This window comes from Loa loa (genome assembly GCF_000183805.2).
Source record: "Loa loa unplaced genomic scaffold supercont3.29, whole genome shotgun sequence".
Taxonomy (NCBI): Eukaryota; Metazoa; Nematoda; class Chromadorea; order Rhabditida; family Onchocercidae; genus Loa; species Loa loa.
The window spans coordinates 235,337-258,651 of record NW_018108209.1 but is presented as its reverse complement, the minus strand read 5'-3'; the positions used below and the strand labels follow the sequence as shown (position 1 = coordinate 258,651).

At 33.8% G+C, this 23,315-nt stretch overlaps 4 protein-coding genes across 6 annotated transcripts; 1 reads left to right on the top strand and 3 right to left on the bottom strand.

Annotated features, from left to right (window-relative positions):
- Positions 1–57: 57 nt before the first annotated feature.
- On the bottom strand, positions 58–235 carry LOAG_04672 (hypothetical protein; the record flags this gene model as incomplete). The annotated part of the gene is made up of 1 exon (XM_003140209.1): positions 58–235. A coding segment is annotated over one exon (177 nt), but the record flags the coding sequence as incomplete, so codon positions are not given.
- Positions 236–1,879: 1,644 nt separating this feature from the next.
- On the bottom strand, positions 1,880–6,876 carry LOAG_16933 (CCR4-NOT transcription complex subunit 2). Its single transcript, XM_020449588.1, has 8 exons — positions 6,556–6,876; positions 4,789–4,919; positions 4,484–4,574; positions 4,012–4,168; positions 3,418–3,490; positions 3,127–3,269; positions 2,675–2,810; positions 1,880–2,185 (listed from the first exon to the last, which is right to left on the bottom strand). Exons 1-8 carry the CDS (start codon positions 6,824–6,826, stop codon positions 2,054–2,056), a joined length of 1,134 nt encoding a protein of 377 aa, XP_020306872.1. The 5' UTR covers positions 6,827–6,876; the 3' UTR covers positions 1,880–2,053.
- Positions 6,877–9,776: 2,900 nt separating this feature from the next.
- LOAG_16932 (hypothetical protein) lies at positions 9,777–18,151 on the top strand. 3 transcript variants are annotated; one of them, XM_020449586.1, is made up of 10 exons: positions 9,777–9,969; positions 10,517–10,591; positions 10,959–11,008; positions 11,657–11,720; positions 11,987–12,021; positions 12,180–12,242; positions 12,410–12,451; positions 17,043–17,229; positions 17,620–17,678; positions 17,890–18,151. In XM_020449586.1, the coding sequence occupies exons 1-10, from the start codon at positions 9,798–9,800 to the stop codon at positions 17,893–17,895; spliced, it is 753 nt and encodes a 250-aa protein (XP_020306869.1). In that variant the 5' UTR covers positions 9,777–9,797; the 3' UTR covers positions 17,896–18,151. The 3 variants fall into 3 exon arrangements, with proteins under 3 accessions (XP_020306869.1, XP_020306871.1, XP_020306870.1); XM_020449587.1 differs by lacking the exon at positions 9,777–9,969 and adding an exon at positions 10,201–10,324; XM_020449585.1 differs by lacking the exons at positions 17,620–17,678; positions 17,890–18,151 and adding an exon at positions 17,372–17,466.
- A 978-nt stretch (positions 18,152–19,129) lies between these two features.
- Positions 19,130–21,063, bottom strand: LOAG_04665 (cuticlin 1; the record flags this gene model as incomplete). Its single annotated transcript, XM_020446650.1, has 4 exons — positions 19,130–19,213; positions 19,619–19,865; positions 20,472–20,809; positions 20,986–21,063. The coding sequence occupies 4 exons, from the start codon at positions 21,061–21,063 to the stop codon at positions 19,130–19,132; spliced, it is 747 nt and encodes a 248-aa protein (XP_020303037.1).
- Positions 21,064–23,315: the final 2,252 nt, after the last annotated feature.

The following is a 23,315-nucleotide window of genomic DNA, read 5'->3' as shown; positions in this document are numbered from 1 at the left end:
CGCCAATAATTCCACTTGGGCCGCCCACAATTCTACTTGGCCCGCTCATAATCCTACTTTGCTCGTCCATAGTTCTACTTGGCTCGCCCATAATTTCACTTGATTCGCCCATAACTTCATCTGGTCCCCTCCTGGATGGCCAAGTACTCAGTAGCGTTGGAAAATCCTCACTTCTCATTTGGAACTCAGGTTTCTCCGGCGATTGTCCCGATGATCTGCTCGGTTGCTCTTCCATTATCTAATTATGTCGGAATTCACTGCAAGTACTAAACTTTTCTACTTTCAGCATAAACAATGAATGATGATTATGTCCGAAACTTTGCGGTACAATCCAGATTTCTTCTAATCTTGCAAAAATCTCCCAGGTTGCATTGGAAATGACCTGAATCTCAAAAAAGTCATTTGATGTACAGCAACAATGATTGCAATTTTTCCTCAATGTATTCTAAAATATCCTGCTCACACGGCCCATTTCAGTCACAGGCTAACATCATTACACTACTCTCATCTACAGATTGCGGATTGACTGTGGTATTTCGAGAACAAAATGCAACAATGAAATTTTAATTATTACTGTGAGACTTCAAATAGATATATATATTACCGGTCTTGCCCTCCTAAAATCAAAAAGAAATAAGCCATAAAGCTACGGATTCTCGGGTTGAGACTAGAAATTACTGACTAACAACATTGACTGCATGCATCCCGATTTTGTAGATGAATTATCATGATTAATCTATTATGAAACGAACCATACTTACCTTTTATGATATATACGGTAGTAGTTGATAGTATATTACAGGGGAAATAACCAATGAAGAGGGTTAAAAAAACAAGATTCGTCGCTTTTTCAAAGCAACAATGGAGATGTGTTGGTATTACCTTGAGAAATTTTCCGCGAATTCTTTGCTAAACTTACCGCTTTTCTCGAGAAAATATCTACCTATAATGAAAGAGCAGAAAATACATGTACAATAAGCTTTTCCATTTCATTCAGAAGGAATTCCCGGCAAAAAATATTCAGAAAGCAGGGCCTTCTCCAATAATTATTTCTTTCGAATTTCCAAACAACATTGACTTACGATAATTGATCTTGAGATTGTATGGTAGTTCCTTTTATATCAATTCAAAATTTACGATATCTTGCCATTCCACACAATACACCCGGCGTTTTCCATTGTAGCTCAATACACTTATCGAAATTTTCATTTTGGAAGACAGTAATTTCATGACCGCTAGACAAAATACTGTCAACTTGGAAAGCGACAGATAGTAATGTCTCCCGCGCTAATCCTTTCGAAAGTATCAAATTTTAATCATAAGATAGAATAAATGAAGTGATTCGAATGTCACGCACTTGTAAAACTTAATGAATGATGATAGTCTCATCTCATCCTGTTTTGTAGGCTAACGCGAGTCATTCTCTCGACACCCACCCAACCGAAGCCAGTTGCACCAAAATTCGATCGCGAGAGAACTCAAGTAGTATTACACATTAGAATACAACCATTATTGAATTTATCAATTCATTGAAAGCATTATGGCATTTATTGATTCATTAAAGTACTCATGCAATTTAAATCCTTCATGCCAGATTATGCATCCTTCTTCCCTCAAAATAAAATGAACGGTTTGGAAATACTCAGTGAAAATGACCGAAAACAAAAACTAAACACTTCCCTTTACCTTATCGTAATTAAGCCTTACATCTTTCCTTCACTAACTTCTATGCAAAACAGCAAACCAAATGCGAAGTGTTTATTGCAGATAACAACGTAGCAAGAAAACATACAAAAAGGTTTCGGGATTCAAATGTAAAATTCTTCCTCTTTCTTCGATCAGTATGAGGGGACAAGTGCTGAATATGTATATGTGACTGCACGATTAATTCTATTTTAGGGGGGAGGGAGAGAGGGAGTTTCATTCAAGAGACTATAAAATTTTCTAAAATCTGAATAATCTGTATTTTTTTTTTACAAGAGATAACTAAGGGATGGAAATGGAACGCATGCGTGTAACGTCAACGGTTGGTTAACATTGGGAAGCATGGCAACTATGAACCATTTTGCGACGTGGCTGTAGAGGGTGATTGTGCAACTTGTGGCTGACCTGACTGCTGCAAAGACTGAGGCAATTTCGGTCGTTCTTCAAGCTCTTTATACTCCAATGTCATGTCTCTCGGTATCTAAAACAAAGAGATTAAGACTTTAAAGTATACCAAGAAACAAATGATCAATAATACGACTGACATAGAAGCTCCCTGAGATGAACCGATATTTTGCTTTAGAAAGATCAGAGGATTGAGGTCTCTGAATTAAATGGACAGTAAAGTAAAGTGGACACACAGAGTAGTCGTGGAAAGACTACAAACTAGACCTGGCAATACACTCACCACCTATGCATACTGCGAAGTCGTCTTTTGATTAATTGTTAGTAGACCTCAGTTGTACGGAATAATTTCGTTGCCAAGTAGAAATGGAAAATCAAACAAAATTTTCGAATTTATTTGTAGATTCAAATCAGCAAAGAAATTTAACTCGATAAAATAAAAAATGAACACAATCGGTAATATACCAATTCGGTCATACATCAATTATATTTATTTTTTATTTCGTCAGATTAAATTTCTTAACTAATTCCATCAAAGAAATTTCCAAGTATAAAGAAATCTCACTTTTCGCCACTGTACAGGATCGAAAACATTGTAGGACCCTTTTTCATACGTTGATGTCTGCTCCTTGACACCTCCATACTGCGATCGCGTTAGCCAAACACGCTGACCTTTATGAAACCGCCAATCCCTACTATACCTAAAAACAAAAGGTATAGAGATAACTAAGATGTAATAGTCCCAAAGTTTAGAGCAACAAAACCAAACCGATCAAACCTGCAAAAATTATCTAAACAAAGGGTGCAGGGATACACCGGACACTTACAACTTTGGGGAAGAGGTGATCACCAAAATCAAACAACGGCTTGAATATAGATTACCTATTAATGGCTTAATTCAGTGGAATAGGATAAAAACTGATAGCGAGGACCTATAAGCGGTCATACATGGTAGGCACTACATCACCATTACCGATGAGTTGTATTAATTACTTCTAGTTTAAACTTAAGACTTACAGCTCACTAGCAGCGGCGACCTGATAAACCTCGCCCGGACAATTATAAAAGAGGTAGAACAGCACATCCTCCGATAGCTTGCTCAATTTGATATTCGGCAGTTTATCTCGAATCGAAGCATTCGTTAAATATTCATCTGGTACCTAAAACGCCTTCTAGTTCATGGAAAATTGAAAGAAAAAAGAATATAATCGGGAAATCATACATAAAGTAAAGTTATAAATAAACTGGTATGCAACATGGAGACGCTAAAATCATAACTTTTTTGAATAAATAGTTACAAAAACTAGCCTTTGCCTCCAAATCCTGTATCCGACATGGATAATCTGCCCATGGTCCTCCAAACGTCGCATAAATGTTTCGCCTGGAACTAATGGGTGAATAATTTAATGTCGATATGAGAAACCACAAATGAGCCGAAACTAGATCTACTTCCTTAAAATTAAAAGATCTCAATTTTCAAATTATTCCAACACAAATAATCAAACTTCATCTTTACGTTGTGGAATCCAACCTCACTTCCCAATAAACCCAAATTAAGATTTTATATATATATTTTTACATATATTTTTACTTATATATTTTTACACTTATATATTTTTATATATTTTTACATATATTTTTACAGTTTCTTATATATTTTTACACTGCCTTGCAAAGGAGCAAATTCAAGGCGTTACAAACTGAACTCTTATGCCTGAAGAAACTTACTAGAAAGATATAAATATCAAACCGGCCCACTTCTAAGAAACAAAGATGTGGTTGATACACTGGTTCTAGGCAGTCCTAATATCAAATAAAAATCGTGAAAAATAATAATAAATTTATACAAAAATAAACATTATCAGTGACTAGAAGCAGCGAAAAACTTGAAACAAAGCTTACTCAGTGGAGTTCAGATTCAGGCCCAGAGTTGTCAAATCATGACCAAGAGCAAGTGCAACAATAGCAGGATCGCTTTCAATTGCACGCAAAAACGTCAACAGTCCTGCCATACCAAATTGGTCACTCAACATGCCTACTGGGATATTCTTCACTGTACCTGCAACTTCTTGGCGTGGTGGTGGAATATTTCAGAATTTTATATTTTAACATAATAGTATAAACAATTATAAACGCGCAAAACCTTTGCTATATTATCTTATGTAGACTACGTTTTTGACTGATTTTTTGGTCGTGACGTAACTCTACTCGCCTAGACTATCTCAGAGTCATTATTCTTCATTAATCATGTATATCCAAAGTGAAATAATGCTCTACGCATAATTTCTTTTTTGGCTGGTTCGCAGTGCTAGTTTTTCTCTTTTTTTAAAATTATGTTAGTGTGCTTCAAAACGGAAATCACTTAAAAACTAACCATCCGGAAATGTCTGAATACCTGTTTTCGTCTCAGTGTTCGACCTTTCGGAGTACTTTGTTTCTGAGGCAAGTGCATCGGCGTTGTTCGCCTGTAAATTATTGCATTTAATTTTCTCTTTAGAAGGAAAAGGGCGAATTAAATGCTGACGAAAAAATAAACGCATTATATATATATATATATATATAATTTTGTCGAAACCAGGATAGAAATATCAAAGACGTATAAACTAAATGGATTCACTATTTGTTTTGTGGAACGCCCAAAATCGATAAAAAAACTTGGAGATAATACGAAGCACATACAGTCCTTACATGAGTCTGCCTATTCTCCAGATGATTGGCACCAGGTAGTGCAGGGAAATCCTCGTTCTGGATACGGAACTCGACGTTCTGTGTCGGTAGCGAATTCCCATCACTTGTTCGCATCAAATTCGCTGCAAACGTCGTAATTCCCAAAATTAAAATCAAAGATTAAAATATTTCGTTGGACCAAATTATCAGGAAGATTTCTGATTTCGGAGTTATGTTTACTTGAAATCTTGAAGTTTCGAGGGTATTTTCTGCATGTTTTCTGAAGCTAAACCCAAATACCTTACGGTCCACCGCTTAATCATTATATTACACAGATTTTCTTGAAAACTGGCGAATCCCTCGAGTGAATTTTTCTCCCTCTCCCCCACTCGCATCAAAGCATCGATTTCCGAGTGTAAATGAACTAATTATTTCACTTAATTTTTGTCTGAGATCAGAATTCCGAGAAAATTCGGAAATCGAGATACAACTGCATAGAGCTTTGTCTCTCAAAATGAGCTGAACGTCGATGAGGAAAAAGCAGATATTGTTCGCGGGAAGAGAGAAATGATCGTTGTATGATACTTGATTTAGAAAAGAGTGTTAAACAGAGAAAAGAATTTATAAAGCGACATAAGAAGCCTTTTTATTAAGACACTTCGTGACGCTTCGTGTCACAGTTCAAGTCTAGTTTTTTTTAGTTCCAAGTTGTTTGTTTTCCTTTACAGACAAATCTTCAAATTGAACTCAAGTTCCACACCGAATTCCCCAACAATAGCGTATAGTCCTAACTTGAGTAAATTTTCAATTATTAGAAGGTACAATTAGGAGGTATTTGGAGATCCATTTTTTTTTTTTTTATTAAAAAACATACCCTTAGTCTATATACCACATAAACCACCATCAACTAGCAAAAAAGGTATCCCATATTATCATCATTATACAGGTAGCCATTTCACTATTGAATAACTACAAAAGTTTTAAGTAATTCTGTAGTCGAAAGATAGAGAACCTTCCTTTTTGAAAACAGTCCTTCAAAGTCAGTAAGGTTCTATAACTGAATAGAGAAGTCCTGAAAGACCAGTCTTCATCTTTTACTGCACACAGTGGCTACGACAATTATTTATCTATAAGTTTCCTGCATATCAGCTAACCTGACCCTAAAGCACTTCTTACAGGAAACGGAACTGACTACTTGGGTATTACTTATTTGTACTATTTATTTTGTATCTTATTTATTACAATCAGAATATTGCTATATCCAAATCTCTATGCATCTTCTGCCACCGAACACTACGCATCCGCACGACTTGACTGGTCCATACAAGTTTCACTTTTACACATTGATTATTGCCTCCTCCAGACAGAGAAGACTTCAGCATACACCACAGCACAATGAAATATGAGTACATGAGGCTTAATTTTATTGCCTTCCAATTAAAAGGATAGTTGACATGATTAAAGCTCGTAGAAAAATGAACCTTTTACTTCTCAAGTACTACTCTTTATAGTATTTATAGCATTATTTGGAATTATTTGGACATGAGTAAAAAAACTCCGATGTTATCAATATGGAATGGAAAATATAACTGTTTCTAGTAGCCTGTCTATCCCTGGTCATTGCATTGTTTTATGACTACTTCCGGAATAGTCAATTGAAGAGTTATATTAACAGTACTTTGCCATTCGTTAATGCCTTCATATTCTACCATTCATTAAAAACGTGAGACGCCGTTGCGTCCTATTTGTTGTATGTAATTTTCTGAATAAGACACTTACCGTAAGGGGCTCGTTGTAGAGCATTGTAGACGTCTTTTGAATAAAGATGATTCTGTGGTACAGGTGGTGAGGAGGAGTAATTACTGGTGGTCGGCAAGGAATTAAATGCAGAGGACGTTGAGGAGGGTGAGGAGCGTACTACTAGGGATGGGAATTCTGACTCGTTGATAACGTTTTCCGGAGGAATTAACGAATTACGACAAGCTGATGATGCTGAAGACTGCGATGAAAGTCGATTACGGTCAGCCAATACACCTCCACTACTGCTCATCGAGCTCGATCAATCGTATATTCATGCATGTGTATAGTATTATTCTGCAAGACATAACCATTATTCGCATTTGCTTACAACAAATAACGCTCATAATCTGCACGATGTTTAACAGTTATCTTTACCACTGGCTACAGCAACTCGTTTTTCAATAACTAATCACATACACTAATTACTTTCATCACTAGACGCTTATATGAAAGTTATTTGCACAATAAAAAAAAGTACAAAAACTGCGAATCACAGTCCATCTGTTGTGCACTTGGTTCTGCACAAATTTTTGCAAGATGATCGAATCCTTATAAATCTACATTCCATTTTAAACTATTGGGTAAATATATTTTAAACTGATACAAGAGCCAATGATACAAGGGAAATGCTGACAATCACATTTAGTGCAGTGCACATCGAGTAAGTTCGAATGAAATTTAAATTATCATTCACTTCGTCAATTTTTTGAGAAATCTTTTAGAATAATTTTTACCGAAAACCAATGTTTTTCGTAATCTTAGTTCAAATGCCTACATTACAAACATGAAGAGACTGTATACGCTGAGTAGCAGCGGTCAAAATGCTGATTGTTATGGAGAATGAGGTATAAGACAGTCCTTCACATCTCAGCCATCTATAAACTACTTTTGTCGATCATTTGTGACCAAAAGATATTCTCGTTTCAGAAACTGATCGACCATTTGTACTAGCTTCTTTCATTATTAGTTGGTTCCCTAAATTAATGCACTGCATAGAATATACTTTTAAGGAGTGTTGTGTATAGATCACTGACCGTCAAGCAATGTAAATAATCATGCTTCAAATACAGCAGTGACTTCGAAAATTCGAGTTTTTTACTTCGAAAAGCAAGACTTTTTTTTTCGAAAGCAAGATTAGCGGTGACAATTACTGACTGAAAGAAATAATAAGTTTGTCTTACAGTTTTCTGGAACATTTTCGTCTTGCTTTGTGTACCTACCTATAGTGACAACATAACAACCAACTGGAATCATATAACGGAAAAACGGAATTGTATAACCAACTCAATCTTGGCCCCTCGACAATAACACTTCTTATAGACTTCAAAGTCAGAATACAGCTCTACTTAAATTTGCAATAATTTAATCAACAAACAAATGTTAAATTTGCAAAGTAGTGTTGTAAAGTCTCTAAATCTATACTTTAGCAAGACAACATATCATAATCCAACTTCAACTGGATATTTCGGGAGAATATAACAAATCCAAAAGTTCAAGTAAGTGAACACGATATCCTTAAAAAACAAAACTTGTCATAGAAAACGTTTAAAAATACAGTCAGTGCTTCAACGAGTTGTCACCATCACAAAAAACATTACTATCAGCCATTGTTTCATAAATATTAAAGTCATGGCTTATAAATATTTCCTTTTAAAAAGATACGATGATTAAATAGGCAAACAAATACATAGGACGTGACAGTTTAAAACCATAATATCTTTAATAAAGCAATCTTCGAAATTTCGAAAGTAAATGATGAAATATCGAAAATGTTTTACACTGCAATGCTTTTTCTATTCTGTCAGATATCCGCCCTGGTATATGTAATTTCCCAATAACGAAGAAACTTTTCAAAGTAGCAAGGATACGACGTCAGTTTACATCAACACAAATACTCTCCTAACAAACGGTCATGAAGTGCTGCTAACTGAAGCATCCTGATAAGTAAGCTTTTCTACAAATGCTCCCTGGATTCTGGCTAGCACAGAAAAAAGAGAGTCGGTTCACGAAATACTAGGATTAATATCTTAATGATTTATACATCATTGTAGCTATGCAAAGTTTGACGCAGTATTCAGGCATTTTGCCAACACTTTCAACATACATAACATCAGGAGTGAAAAGGAAATGATGAATGAATAAGGGACGGGACTTCGGTCCTTATTCCAAGATAAAATTTAGATGATCGATAAAGTTTCTGAATTATTGGCAGATAATAATGGGTGGTATGCAAAAGCGATCATCGATACTACTTGGGCAGTGATGATGGAATAGAACTCTTCGTCTAACGAAAAATCTCTGAAATCAGTCAGTCTTTCCCCTAACCATATGCATCTCGTGCTGAGCAGTTCTTCTTGCGCTAATAAAGGAATGATGAGCGTTGCTGATCGTACGTTACGGCAACCTTGAAGAGATGCGTATCAGTGATGAGTGAAATGACTATGCAACCCTGACCACTGCTGCTCTGTGGCCCAAACTTCAACGTCGGCTAGTCATAAGGTGGCCAGGCCCAGCTAGGCCTTGACTAAACCCCGCAGCATCATAATATCCACTGCACTCCCCCAAATCCAGTTAACTAATAAAAAAGTCATTACGTCGACCATCATAACTCGTCCCCTTCAACGGCCCATCACAAATCGACCATTCTTTCGTCTCACTCCCTTCCATTCCTCTTCCCCTCTCAATATGCAATTGTTCCCCATCTCCCTTCTCTATCTTCCTCACATTATTATGCTATCTCTCCTCCGTCTGTTACTTGCAATATGCCTATGAGAGTGCATATTAGTAGCGTGGGCGAAAATGTCAGGGATCTTAGCAAACATGAACATCAATCTCACCGTAGCACTCATTCAAAAACGTCGAAAAATGCAGCTCTCTACCCGTCACCCCTCATCCATACAGTTTCTTGAATTCTGATGTTTAACTTCCTTTCTGTTAGTTCTATATTTATTCGAATTAGATTCAGACCTGTAATTGTTCTCTGTCTCTTCCAATTATATTCAAATTAGTTTATTTGCAAAGGTTTCGGATTTCTATCACATCAAAACACGAAGATTCATTTTCTGTTAAAAAAAACAAAACCATAATCTGATAAAATTTCGATGGAATGGTTTGATGACTGATCTTATGACGTCTTGTACATTCTTTATTAACCGCTACACGATCGAGTGAATAGTTCTGCTTACTTGTTTAATCGATGATTTCAGCGTCGCAAATATGGGATGAATTTGCGTGCAGTGTTGTGGTCACGCCTTACTTTGGGTGTTGTATCAGTTATATTCTTACTATTTTATACCGCTCAGTACAAAAAATATCGCTCAAACTATGCCTATTTATCTGACAAATGTTCGAAATTAATGGTGCATTCGGGTGGTTTGAGTGCTCAATTACAGTGTAAGTCCACTTTTCTTAAAATATATTTTTATCAACTAAAGAAAATCTTTAGTGTTCTTTTTTAATATTCTGTTCAAGCAAACACTCTCACGCTTTACTTTAGATGTTGTATATATCTTTTCTTGAAAGCTGCCCAGTGCTTTGTAAGGAATGAAATATTACATGTTCATTTTGTTTCAGATATCGCTGGCTGATTTAAAAACATGTTTAATTAATTAACTAGTCTCTGAATAATGAAGAATAAAGTTTGTAGATTGAGAGTTGGACAGCCCGAAACATCGGAAGCGTTGGTAGAAGACACACCGTCCACATCATAAATAGCTAGTAGATTGACAATGTTTTCAATTCCTTTGGAGTATGCGCACTTCTTTTCCTCCATCCCTTCATCTTGATTTCAAATACCATGAAGTTAAGCCAAAATCTGAATGGAATCAAGTGGATGTGTAGAGAAATTTTCAAATATTTTTTGCCTTTATTAAATCATGGCTGCGGTATAACATTGCAATAATTTTTACAAGTTTTTCCTATTGCTGCCGCTTTTTTACAGTGTTAATGGAGCGAAACCATCGAGCCGAAAAACTGTTGACTGATTTGCGCGTTAGATATAATCAAGTTATGATAGGTAAGCAATTGCTAATTTCGTGAAGTGTTCTGGGGGAAAGGTTCCGAAATGGTTGGTGCGATATAGTAATTAATACAAGTTAAGACATTGGATTACTTTGTAGAATTAAATTCCAGACTTCAGTCATTGATATTTGTAATTTTATTTGACGTCAAGCGCTCATTATTTTATAATTATGATTGTGGCATTACTTTCATTATGTTTTCGTTATTTATTTGATTTGACTTATACTTCTTAAATATGTTGCTATCTCACGAGTATGTTTGGTAAAAATTTCACAGAAAATATTGAAGCAAACTGAAAGAGCTGTGGCATATTATAGCATTTGTAAAAGGTGTCTTCATAATGCTGATAATATTTTATTTAGAAAACAGTGGAAAACGACATAATGTTCAAGCACAATGGTTAGCTTGCAAGGTAAGAATATTTGGATGATCTGTAGCAATTTATGATTTGGTATGGCATGAAATAGTTTTCTATTTGAAAAAGATAACTATACTTTCGTGGGTAAATAGCTAAGGGATAAATTGAAGTGAATAGTTCAGCGGCTGGCGTTGTGGACATCTTTTAGAGGATTGTTTGTATGCGTATTGTATTTTTGCTACTAGTAAGATCCGTATAGTAAAATTTTAGCACATCTAAATAAAACCTTATTTATTTGCAGTTAGCCCTCCGCTCGTATCATTAGTGTTGTCCATTATTTAATACAACACATCTTTATGACAAAGAAAACATGGGAGGCTTCTTGGCAGAGATGCGGTATAACAATTAGGTCTTCCTATTCAATCTACTGCGATTAAAATTTTGCAGCCTCAACCACTTTTTAAGTCTTAAAGAAAAACGTTTCAACAATGTTCTACCTTTGTCGCTTGCATACTATATTGAATTCGGGTTTCATGGGGGGTCAAGACGATGTGTTATTAAAGATTCTTGATGCTATCTGTTTGATCGCATGTTTGGCGTAGTTTACAAGTAGGAGTCCAGGAATCCTTATCGTGTAAATTTAATATTCTATTTTTCGAAACTTTTAGTTTTCTCTTTCTATATTTTATGCGAATATTTCAGGAAACGTTAAAAAAGTGTTTGGCTGGAGTAAAAACGGGTGAAAAACAATTCAGTAGTGGAAAAGGTAACTTATTCCACATTTTTCCAGTAGTTTTGAATAAAGGTTAGATGGCATATTTTCCCCCTTTCTCTCTCTAGTACTTTTTTTTAGCAACTGTCGTCTTTACCTCTTCACGGCAAAAGACAATAATAGATAAAGGTCTTTTATTGTCTCTTTTAGCATTAGAACTTTGATTATAAAAGTATACGCATTGCTTAAAAATGAAATTTCGGCAGTATATTCCCATCGGATTTTTTGAATAAAAGTGTGTAATTTTTATCCACTTTCAGATACCAATCTCCAAAGTCACTTTTTTCAGTGTCAGGTATATCGTTTATCGTTTTCTTACTTTTATGACTCGTCAAATTCTTTTTAAACAGCACAGTTCTATTGAAAAGGAAGGTAAGATTTAAACGCGATGCCGATATTATTTTAGTCACTTTCCGAAAATATTCATCATTGCCGATGATCTCTCATTTTCAGGCGGACCTGCAGGAATTCAAAAAGCAAACTGAAGAACTTAAAGAGGAAGCAAAGAATATTTCGGTATTTAGTTTATATTTCAACCTCCTTTTTACGAATAGTCAAATCAGAAATGATCTCACCGATGTAGTGGACACTTTATGGGATCAGTTCAATTAAAATTTTTTTAAAGTTGGAGAATCACGTCCTCAGTTGCATGCAAATCAGTAATTGGCACTTTTTTTTTGCAGACTATAAAAAGTGAATGTGAGAAGCTATTAATCAATTCGCAGGTGAGATTTATGAAAAATTTTGTTTAATTAAGAATTTTTCGCTTCTAAAATCAATAAATTTTTGCCCGAAGTCAACCAAGAAGTTGCTATTATCAAGACTCTGTAAGGAATTCAAATACTGCACTGGTTCAAGGCGCCTTTATCTCTTCTATAGTCTTCGGAAATTTAATTTTGAGCTTATATTATTTTGCAAAGAAAAGGACTAACACATTTGCTTACATTTAAGCTACTTGATCACAACCTGAAAATGAAGACCGTTCCTTCTCTCCTAAATTTCAAATCATGACCAGATTGAGAAAGAAAAGTGGTATGAATGAGACAAATTACGTCGTTCATTTCCTAATCCTCAGTTTAATCTGAAAGGTTCTAAAGCTTCAATTGAATCATTTGATTAACCACTGCAGACAATCTAGTAACTTATATTCCGCGGTGAGAATTTGTGTTTTTTTTTTTTACAAAATTTGCAACCTTTTTAACAGAAGTGAATAAAGCTTAAAAGTCTCGGTTCTAATTTTTATGTCAAGAATCTTCGTAGCGTTTTATCCATATGTTCAACTCTAAACATCTTAGTGGACAATATCATCAATTTACCATTACCGTTAATTTATATAAATTTTGACAAAAAAAGAAAAATAGAAACAGCAGCTGCACGAGAACTTTATATCTCTAGTCTCCTTTTTGGCATTTTTCTTTGGTAACCTTGTTTGGGATTGGATTTAAGATGGATATTCGTCCAACTTTTCATAGATGATACTAGGTGGGTGCTCTAATGTATGCATAGGTGAAAGCAGCTGCTCTTGTTGCTGCTGTTGAATAACTGTGTTTGTCCAAGCTCCTGGAAATTCATCAGGACTTCTATAAATAATTGTTGTTGGTGGCGGATGAATAGTTGCAGGCAATACAGATGGACTATTATGTAATATAGCCTTTTGTTCCATAATTTGCGCTGGTGGAGTAGCCCAACAAATGTTACCTGTTGGTCCACAGTTGTCCGGTAAATGGAACATTGTTGGGGGGTGAACCAAAAGCTGGAACAGAATTTTGTTAAAGGATGCTAGTAGCACTCAAAAGTGATAACATTATTTTCAGTTATTTTGTAATAACTTATATTGCAAAATGTTTATTGTCTTTCACAAAGTTCACAGCTATTTAAAAGATGAACGAAATTGAAGTTTTCAGACTTGATTTTTAAGATCAGAATTTTGTATAGTTTCTCTTGAATAATAAGTTGATATTTAACCAAGGACGATATTGGCAGATAGCCATTTATCCATCACTGTTATTTTATATAATTTTACAAATATCTATCAGGTTTATATAAGCTAAACAAGTTATTAACTTCTATGAACTTGAATTAGCAGTACCTGTTGTTGCGCCTGTCGTTGCATGTACTGTAAAAACCAAGGTTGTAAATTCAGCGTTTTGTCTTCCACGCCAGTGCATCTTGTACGTCGCATACGTCGCCTGCAAAAAAAGTTTTATTCTGTAACATAGTATATTTTGATAGGCGAAATACTTAATTTACCAGTCTTAGCTCGTAACACTTATAGCTACGAATTCTATGTTTCACGAAAATTATTTCACTGCTCTTGCCAACTGAAATCATTTGCGGCAATATGCTTGAGAAAGTATCAGATAGCTTAGAAAATGTAGCACGAAGGATGCAAAACGGTGTTTGCAAAGCTCTTATGGTCATCGAATGGTATTTTTGCATGAATCAGTTGTCTGAGCAAAAGTTAATCGACTTCACGCTGGCGCCTCTTTCATTCTTTTTCTCTGACAGCCTTTAAAATCACTTTTTTTTTAACATTTCACACATGTTCATCTTTTTATATTCAGTTGTTAAAGAAATAGAAAAGAAGGAAGGTAATACTTCGATTTCTCTACATTCTACTGATTTCGCAAAGTGTTATTTCAAGATGACTAAGATTATGCATCATTCATTATGTTGAGTAAACTGCGCAACTATCTTTTATTAGTTTGAAACAAGTGACTTAGGGAGATTAACTCCAGTCAGCATCTTTTCCTGCTGAAGATTTGGGAGCTATTGCTATATTTTATAGAGATTTTATTTCAGAGCATGTTCGAATTAGTATCATCTTCTATCGCAAACTGCAGTTTTGTCAGTGAATGTTCTTGAAACATATCTGATCATGATCATTTGTAGCAAGAAATACTTCCTTTGCTTTATCTTCCTTTGCTTTATGGTACAGATTGATAATATTTAAAAACTGTAACACTAGTCATACCTCCTCTTGAAATTCCCATTATCAAACATATTGACACTATCTGGTGATAACGTCCAGAAATTTCCCTTACGATCATTTGCCGGTCCAACACCATCTCGTGCCTTCTTGATAAAACAGTCGTTTAGAGACAGGTTATGTCTGATGCTGTTCTGCCATCCTTGACGCCTTTTCGGATCACAGTTACGGTAGTATGGAAAACGAGCATCAATATACTGTAAGAGAAAACAAATGATGGGAGACGTTTTTTTTCACCCAGGTTGATTCATGCCGGACTTCTCTACTACCTTTTTGCTTTTTTTTTATGACATGGTGAATAGTTTTTCATCATGGGAAAGAGATAAAGTTTCAATAGGTATAGTCATTCCGTTCTTGAAACCTAATATTTATATCCTGATAAACGAGTTCTACTTTCGAAGTCCTAAAAAGATAAGGGAATTACGGAGAGATTAAGAGGTATCTATGAGAATTTCGCATTTACTTATTTTCGTCCTTATAATACAAGATAAATGTATTGCTAAAATTTTGTAATTTAGTAGGTTGGATCAACCATATTCAAATTTGAAAATAATCCGACAAGAAAAATTGAAACTAGTACGTGATAGATTTGTGAAAGAGTCATTCGCCGTTCGGGCGAATCGCTTATTGCCATTGTAATCAGTGCAACGTATGAATAAGGTGGTTTCTCACCTTCATTTCCTTCTTCTCTGAAATTATAATTTATTTTGATATCTTTGATTGAGGTAACTTAAATTCAAAAAACTTCAGTTATCGTTATTGTTTTGAATGAAGCAGATTTGGAATGTGTGAAATGATGTTGGATACATTAAAAATTCATACCATCTCTTTATTTAATGATTAAATGATGGTCTGTTAAAAATCTTTACGAACTGAGTCTATAATTTAAAAGTTCAGATTTTCCTAAAATAGTTTTCTTTCTCCAGTAATTTAGGCAAATGTTAATTTCAATTGCCTAGGGAATGTAAATAAAATTTAAGCAGGTGGTATAAGCCTTCTGTATGTAACAATAAGTGATCAGACTTTACTTAACTGTCTTATTGCTGAGAAAGTATTTCAGAAAAGTTATGTGAGAAAATGTGTATGGAGTTAGTAATAAGTAGAGAAATGATTACCGAGAATTGTAGGAGAAATCTAAAGGATTATTTCTTTTGCATAAGTAGATTTGAAATAGATATAGCATGTATTGAGGTCATTGGCCTAAATGTCTTTGGCAACTGTGAAAAGGATGTGGAATTAGTCTAAGTTGAATTTAAAGCGAATTGAATTGGTATTAATTTAGGAAATGAAGTCAAATGCTTGGCTTATCAGTTTTATTACATCAAAGAAAGAAGAGAGACTAATCAATGACATTTCACAATATTATGAGACAACAAAAAATAAAGAAAGCTGAGCTCCGTAATATAAACATTTGTTTTTTCGGAATTAAAATATTGCTTTACATTAGACAGATGTCCGTTGAGCCCACTTATTAATGTCTCTTTTCTTGCTTTCTATTTTTATACATAACTTCCTTATTTTTCCGCGAAAAGAACCTGGGGAAATCGAAAAGTAATATTTATGATAATGATACGGATTTCATTTTAAAATTTGGTCAAACGAAGGGAAAAGTTGCCATGATAGTTGACTTCTTGTGAACTTAAAGCTAGAAGTATCGTCCCTTAAAACGTTTCCAATTCTTGAAGTTCGAAAAAGTCTTGGAAAAAAGGAGAACTTACACAATAGTTCGGTTGGACATTAGCGAGTTCGGTGCTTTGCTGATGTAATGCTTGCTACTGTAGAAGAAGAAAGGGAGGATGAAAAAGATGATGACGGTTGTGAAGCTTTTTGCTTAAAGGAAGCAAAATACAAGTATAGGCCTGCCACCTCGGCATGCTTTTTCCTCTTACTCCTTTCATACATACACTCAATCACTAGAGCCCATCCATGAAAAAACAGTTCATCTCCGTTTTTTCTTCACACTTTTTGTTTCTATTTTTATTGCCCCTTTCTCTTACTCTTCAGTTCTTCATTTTTTCTATAGACGTTTTTCTGTTACAGTATGTTTTTTTACCGATGTCTTAAATTCAGCAGCCCAGCTAGGGATTAGAGGAACGATTCAATGACTTCAGGATAGTATGAGTCTTCCGGAAGTCTGTGTATCGTTGTATTGAACATATAATCGTGTTTGTGCCGTCTTCACAAATAACTATTAGTAAACTGTAATCCATGACATAGTGATTGTTTAGAATTAACGTTTGACTAAATTTGTTGAAGGATAATTTGTGAATCCGGATTAGTTATTCAAAAATTCAGTCTATCCTTCTTCTTAAGCCTATTTTTTGTAGTTAACTCAATCACCAAAACCAAATTATGTTCAAAATGGAAAAGTGCATTTTAAACGTTTGGAACATTTGAATGAAGAGCTTGAATTTCGACGCAATCCAATTCCACCTCAGTTACCGACTCTTTTATCCAAAAAGGAGTTGCTTTCAAGACTGTCTAAACGAAATGAACATAAGAAACAAATTCCCGGTACGTCATATGCTAGTGTAACATAAAACTGTTTTTTCTTTTGAAATGATTATAAATTATGTATTGCTTCCAGTTGAACAGTGTTCTATTATTTAAATGTGTCTAGCTGTTTATTTATTTATTTTAATTTTTTTTATTACAGCAGAAACCGAGCATAAGATTCAGGTCGGACGACATATTACCAAATTTCTAAGTGTTACAACCTTCTATGCAAATGATTTCTGATTTAAATAAAAGTTTCATTCTGTTGGCTTTTTGATAGTATTGGTAGACAAAGGCTGGTATTCTTGTGTTAAAAATCATAGCCTGCGTATTTGAGACAAATCTGATTTTCAACAATGTAATATTTCTGGCATTTGTTTTATTTAATGTGATCCATTTAAATTTTAGATAATGTTGCTGAAATAATTGATATCCCAGAACACGAATACAAGGATTATAAAGATGCGGCAAGCTATCTTTTTTTAAATTTCACTCTTCGGCGCTTTAATGTTTAGCTGATTAATTTAGTGTGTATCATCAAATAACCCAAGAGTTCATACCATTTTTTGTCTTGCTACTTCACCTTTAGTCTTAGGTTCATACTTCACCGTTAGTGGCAATAAGTAAAAAATTTGAAGTCAAGACTGAATTCATCATACTTAGACTTATCTGTTTCAGCGATGATGAAGGAATCGATCGGAAACCTTTTGCAGTATTCTACATAATTTAAAACATACTTTTTATTCTCTTTTCTGGATCTATCTAATTATGACATGAAATTCTAGAGTACTTCTAAGTCTGAATTCACATTTTCTCAACTGTTCATATTCATTTAGTTCTTTGATCCCTAAACTATTAATTCTTATCTGAAGACCCTATGATTTCTGTAGAACTTGGTGCTACGGCATCTTTTATTTTGCTCTGTTGAAGAAAGTTTCCGGAATATTTCCTGTTGTATTTGCTCAAGTACATTTATGACCAAAGTGATTTGGTCTGTATTTCTAATATGAGAATTCGTCTGCAGAAATGATTTTTTAATGAAGGAAATTGAGTTGTGAGATGGAGTAGAGTAAAATAAAAGGCAAAAGATAAAAAGTTCTAGTAGATATTATAAAATGGTTTTTGGAAATTTAACTTTGGATTTTTCATTGTTCTCTTGTATGCTTATTAATTTGGCGTGTTACTCCGGTTTTGTTTAAATTCTGATCATATTTATTTTTTAGCGTGAGTCAAATATTGCTTTTAGTTTTAAATATTTTCTTTTACTTTTTACTGTATATAATGTTGTGTTTTTTCATTCATGGATGTACATTTTATTGCTGCAGAAGTATTTTCATTCGTTTGTTTTTATTAAATCTCATTGCTTTACCTGCTTATTATTCACTTCCATTTGTTTATTCGGTTATGATTTTACCTTTTTTCTTGTAATTTGTAGCATTTTGATTATCATTAAGTTGAATATATACGTGAAGTGAAAAATGAAGTAACCTTTGGTGCTTGGGGGAAAGTTTTGTGAAACTGAAAAGGTTGGAAACGAATAATATAAACATGCCGTTTAAAGCTAGGAATTTAAACATTTTGGCAAATGATACTTTGAGCAGAAGTATTTCTTATTTTGTTATGATAACAAGCTCTGATGAAACAGTTGATTTTTTGAAAAGAACATGCGAATCCCCGAAAAAAATATGACATTGTATATGATTAATTGTTGCAAAGTAAATTGTACCTGTTCCTCAATAGCTGGTAATTCTCTAGCAGAATATTCTTTTTTATATGATGACCTCAATTCTGAATGGTTTGTGTCCGAAATAGGACTCTTCATTCCAAAAATATAATAATTTGAGGATATTTACGAAATAGACACACTTGATGTTGTTTCAAAAGAGAATGAATTTCTTTGCAATCTGCGAAGGTACTGTTAAATTGGTGGACATGAAGGTCGTTGACAAATCCCATGTAATTTCAGCAATAACTTGATGTTACAATGAAATGTAACAGACAACTGAAAATGAAATTTTCAGTTGTAAGGCGATGTTGTTAATCGCTATTTAATTTGATTTATTTGTTAGGATGGATAATAAGTTGCGTTAAGGTAAATACAATGAATGATATTGCAGTAAAGATATGGGAGAATCTATTGTCTTTAAAAACTAAAGCTGGAAGAGATTCTATAGTTTCGAGTTAATGCAAAACTCATAACATGTGTAAACATCGCTTCATCCCAATGTTGTATGAACGAGGAAGCGGAATAGAAGAGTTACTGAGAATGAGAGTGCTGATGGTAAGGCCAATTATAAATCTGATTTCTTCCAATTCAATAAAGTTATCATTGCCTATCTTCATTCCGATACGTATATTTACACATATGCTTTGCGTTTTTTATGGTTTACTTATTATTAGACTATACCTGGTCAATGTCAAGTAAGAATACATTCGTTTGAAGACCACCATCAAGATCACCATCGTATTCGACGTGTGGCATTATAATAGGGAAAAGAGAGCAACCAAATTCATCAATAATTGGTACCGGGAAGGAATAAGGTCGAGAATTTGAAATCGTACAATTATTCACTAAAATACAGTATAGTCCACTTTGTTGTTGCTTGTAATTACATGTCCAGTGATGATAGACCGGTTCACCAATTCCAACTTCCCTGTAATTTTGGTCATTTTTTCACTTCCCCAAATGTTTACCTATTTTTGTTCTCATTACATGCTATAATCACTTTTTTTTCTTTTGCTTGCTTTCATCACTGTGGTCACGCACATCAAATTAGATGCTAAACGACACTCTACAATCAGAAAAGAAGATTATGCCTAAGGTTAATTAAATCTTTCAAACGTAATTCTTCAAATTCGATCCAGAGATTTTAATTGAACAAAAATTTGGAACTGATTTTAATTTAATTTTTGATTAAATCAGAAGTCAGCGAACTGGAACACATTGCATTTTACCGATTAAATTAAAACTGATTAAAGAAAATTAATGTTATCAAATTCAATGTAATGAGTAATGAACAATATTAAAAATTGATGTTGTCAAGTTCAATGTAATGGTAACGTAGACCCTTATCTGGCAATTAATATCAGTGATTTATAAATAAAATACTTTTCCAACCTGAAAACTGGTATGGAACAAAATGGAAAATATTTTCAAATTAATTTTTAATAATTTGGGATAAAAATAAATGGTTAAATTCGAGGATGAGAGCTTAATAAAATGCATGATTGGAATATAAGTACAATGTAACTGCAGCTACCTCGTCAATTCCGAACCATTTCGGTTGTATAACCGTATATGATATTTGCAGTTTGGTTCTGGAAATTCACTGACTGAAAGATTGATGACGTTATCGTCGGCAATATTGTAATCATCCAGTCTACTCACCGGCATTACGGATGTTATGCAAGAAAACAGTAACATTTGGGATGATATTCGGATCGAAATAACCGTATTTAAAGCTTTTATTGTTGTTGCTGATGATCTGAAAAGTTCCAGACACATTTCCGGTTTATTTCCAAATCTCTTAAATGTTGATACAGCCGAAGTTGCTTCTTCCGGAAGCCGATTATTTTCTCCTTGTGCTTTTTTGAAATGCTGAAAAAAAAATCATTTTGTGCTAAATAAATAAACACATCTACTAAACCTTATTCATTGATATGACAGCAATAAAACCCAACGAGGATAAAGGTGACACTGTTTACAGTGATACTAATGACAATGACATCGAACTGTTATGTCACCCTTCTTCATCTCCCCACAACTCCGCACACCATAATTTCATCTACCCGTCGTAACTTCAACAAATACTGCTCTCCTTTAACACGAGGGTATTCGTTGAAAAATTTCATCTCCCATTTTATCGAATTATTCTTTTTTTCTTTTTCAATTTCACATTTACCTTTCACCTTGGAAAATTACAACAAAGTATTTCAGTCTTTTCTTCACCTAATACAAACCTGGTCTTACATTCATTTCCCATTTTTTTGCTATCAAATATTTCTGAACTCTAAAAGTATCAGACGTTTTTCTACGTAACAGTCTTATTCAACACGTTTCTCTTCATGTCAACTGTTGTGAAATTCAAAACAAGCATTGCGATATGGCGATGAAATTGAAGTTATCGATTCATTCATAATTTTTCTCACAAATTCAAAATTTTAGAAAAAAGAGCGCCATTAGTACAATTACAAGTACTTATCATTGACAAGTTTAATTTTCAAAGGTGGTAAGAATGGATTAATTAAAATTTATTTTCAGCGATTTAATTAAATTTAGCAGCATATTTTACTATTTCAAATGTTTTCGTCTAGTCTAGTACACAAAAAAGGATTTTATGTTTCAATGATTAAAAAAGTCTCTACTACAAGTGTTATTAAAATTAGCGTTTAATGATGTTACCAAAGAGCATGGAAGTGGAACTGAGTAATGCTTTAGTGAATAATTTAATGAAAATTAAAGAGTTAATTTAAATAATAGATTGATTAAAAACATTGCCACCGAACATATCCAAACTATTGATGATAATGAATAGTATAGAAAAGTGAGAATAACATCAATGGAATATGAATGTGGTGAGAAGGAACTATTTAGAAGAGACTAATTCTATTGATAACAGCAAATCATCTGTCCACTTTCTAATTGCATTTGTATTCACTGTACTAAAAATGACTTTTAAAATTGATAATTTGCAAAGTTTTTAATTTTCAAAATTTGAGAATAGCTTACTTTTAATCATTTTATTAATTATTTATTATCATTTTATTATTTTCCCAACGAGAAATGAAGTTATTTTTAAATTTCTTTGCAATCATTCCAAACTCTCCGTAAATTATCAAGAAGTAATTTTACAATTTGCAACAAATTATTCACTATTTTTTGCCTAAGTTCATTTTTCTATTCAAGCATTACTCAGAATAGAAAGTTGAAATGTAATTCTGTCCGAGGAACAAAAATGGTATGAAATAAAACAGGAGAATAGCGCTCTTGTTGTACCGCTATTCTCGATAATGGATCGTAACCTGAAGTAGTCATTTTTGAATTGTATTTCATTTTGTCCGCTTCGATAAGAGAATATAAGCATTTGCATTCCCGAGTCAGTGGAATCCCGACTTCCTTTCACTACCATTCAGTATATCAACTTGTAACTCAAAATTGAATGGATTTTGAAAATGATAATGCCTAACGGAATTGATATTTCTATTAGTGAATTTTGTTTTCTTAACGATTTTTCTTACTTGAAGTTTGAGAATAAATTAATTAAAAACGAACGACAGCAGTCGTGTCGCCTTACCTTCTTTCGGAAGTTACTTACGCTTATTAAATGAGTAAATCAGTCAATTTTAGCTGTAACTTGTTAACTTCTCTGATAATTAGCCTGTTTATCACAGCCTAGCATTAATATTTTTAGTTACCATGGAAATAGCCATAGCTATTTGGAAATTTTCACCGCAACTTGTTTAAGATAGTGCCCAATATGCATAAATTACTGAAAATTCCTCCAGTTTTCCATAGTCTTAATTAAGTTTCCTTCATTATGTTACGTGAAATTACTATTATCATAAACTGCAAGCTATCGGGATGATACGACACTGAGCATCGTAGGTCTCTTTAAAAGAATGAAGTCGGGTCAATAAATTATTGGATTCTGTGACGCTAAATACTTGTGCTAAAATATCACAGTCAAGCTAAAATATCATAGTCATCATAGTCAAGTTGAAAGTCGTTTGTCAAAATTAGGAGGTCATAGGTCACGTATCATCTAGTCGGTCTTGTGTAGCGAGAACTGCTAGGAATTTAACTGCAGTTACAACATTTATTCTATAATATAAATTGATGAAAATTTGGTCTCTACTGATTGAAAATAGTTGACTGTATGGTAAGTAATATAGGGGAAGAAAAATCTAGAAATAAACCGTTAGATATATAGCAAATAACAATTTGCAACAACAAATTAACATTAGACTAGACTATGTAGAAAATTCGAAGTGGAAACATATGGAGGCATTTGTGACAACATGTTATCAAATGCATTAAACAATTCGAATTATGAATGGAAAATAGCCAAAATTCTGATAACTTCCAATAATTCCTTGGATATTTA

Coding starts and splice junctions, on each gene's coding strand:
- LOAG_16932 (XM_020449585.1), top strand. CDS start 9,798: ATGAATTTGCGTGCAGTGTTGTGGTCACGCCTTACTTTGGGTGTTGTA. Junction 9,970..10,516: donor TTTGAGTGCTCAATTACAGT/GTAAGTCCACTT, acceptor GCTTTTTTACAG/TGTTAATGGAGCGAAACCAT. Junction 17,230..17,371: donor ACATAAGAAACAAATTCCCG/GTACGTCATATG, acceptor TTTTTATTACAG/CAGAAACCGAGCATAAGATT.
- LOAG_16933 (XM_020449588.1), bottom strand. CDS start 6,826: ATGAGCAGTAGTGGAGGTGTATTGGCTGACCGTAATCGACTTTCATCG. Junction 4,169..4,483: donor TATTCAGACATTTCCGGATG/GTTAGTTTTTAA, acceptor AAGAAGTTGCAG/GTACAGTGAAGAATATCCCA. Junction 3,491..4,011: donor CTGAATCTGAACTCCACTGA/GTAAGCTTTGTT, acceptor CATTAGTTCCAG/GCGAAACATTTATGCGACGT.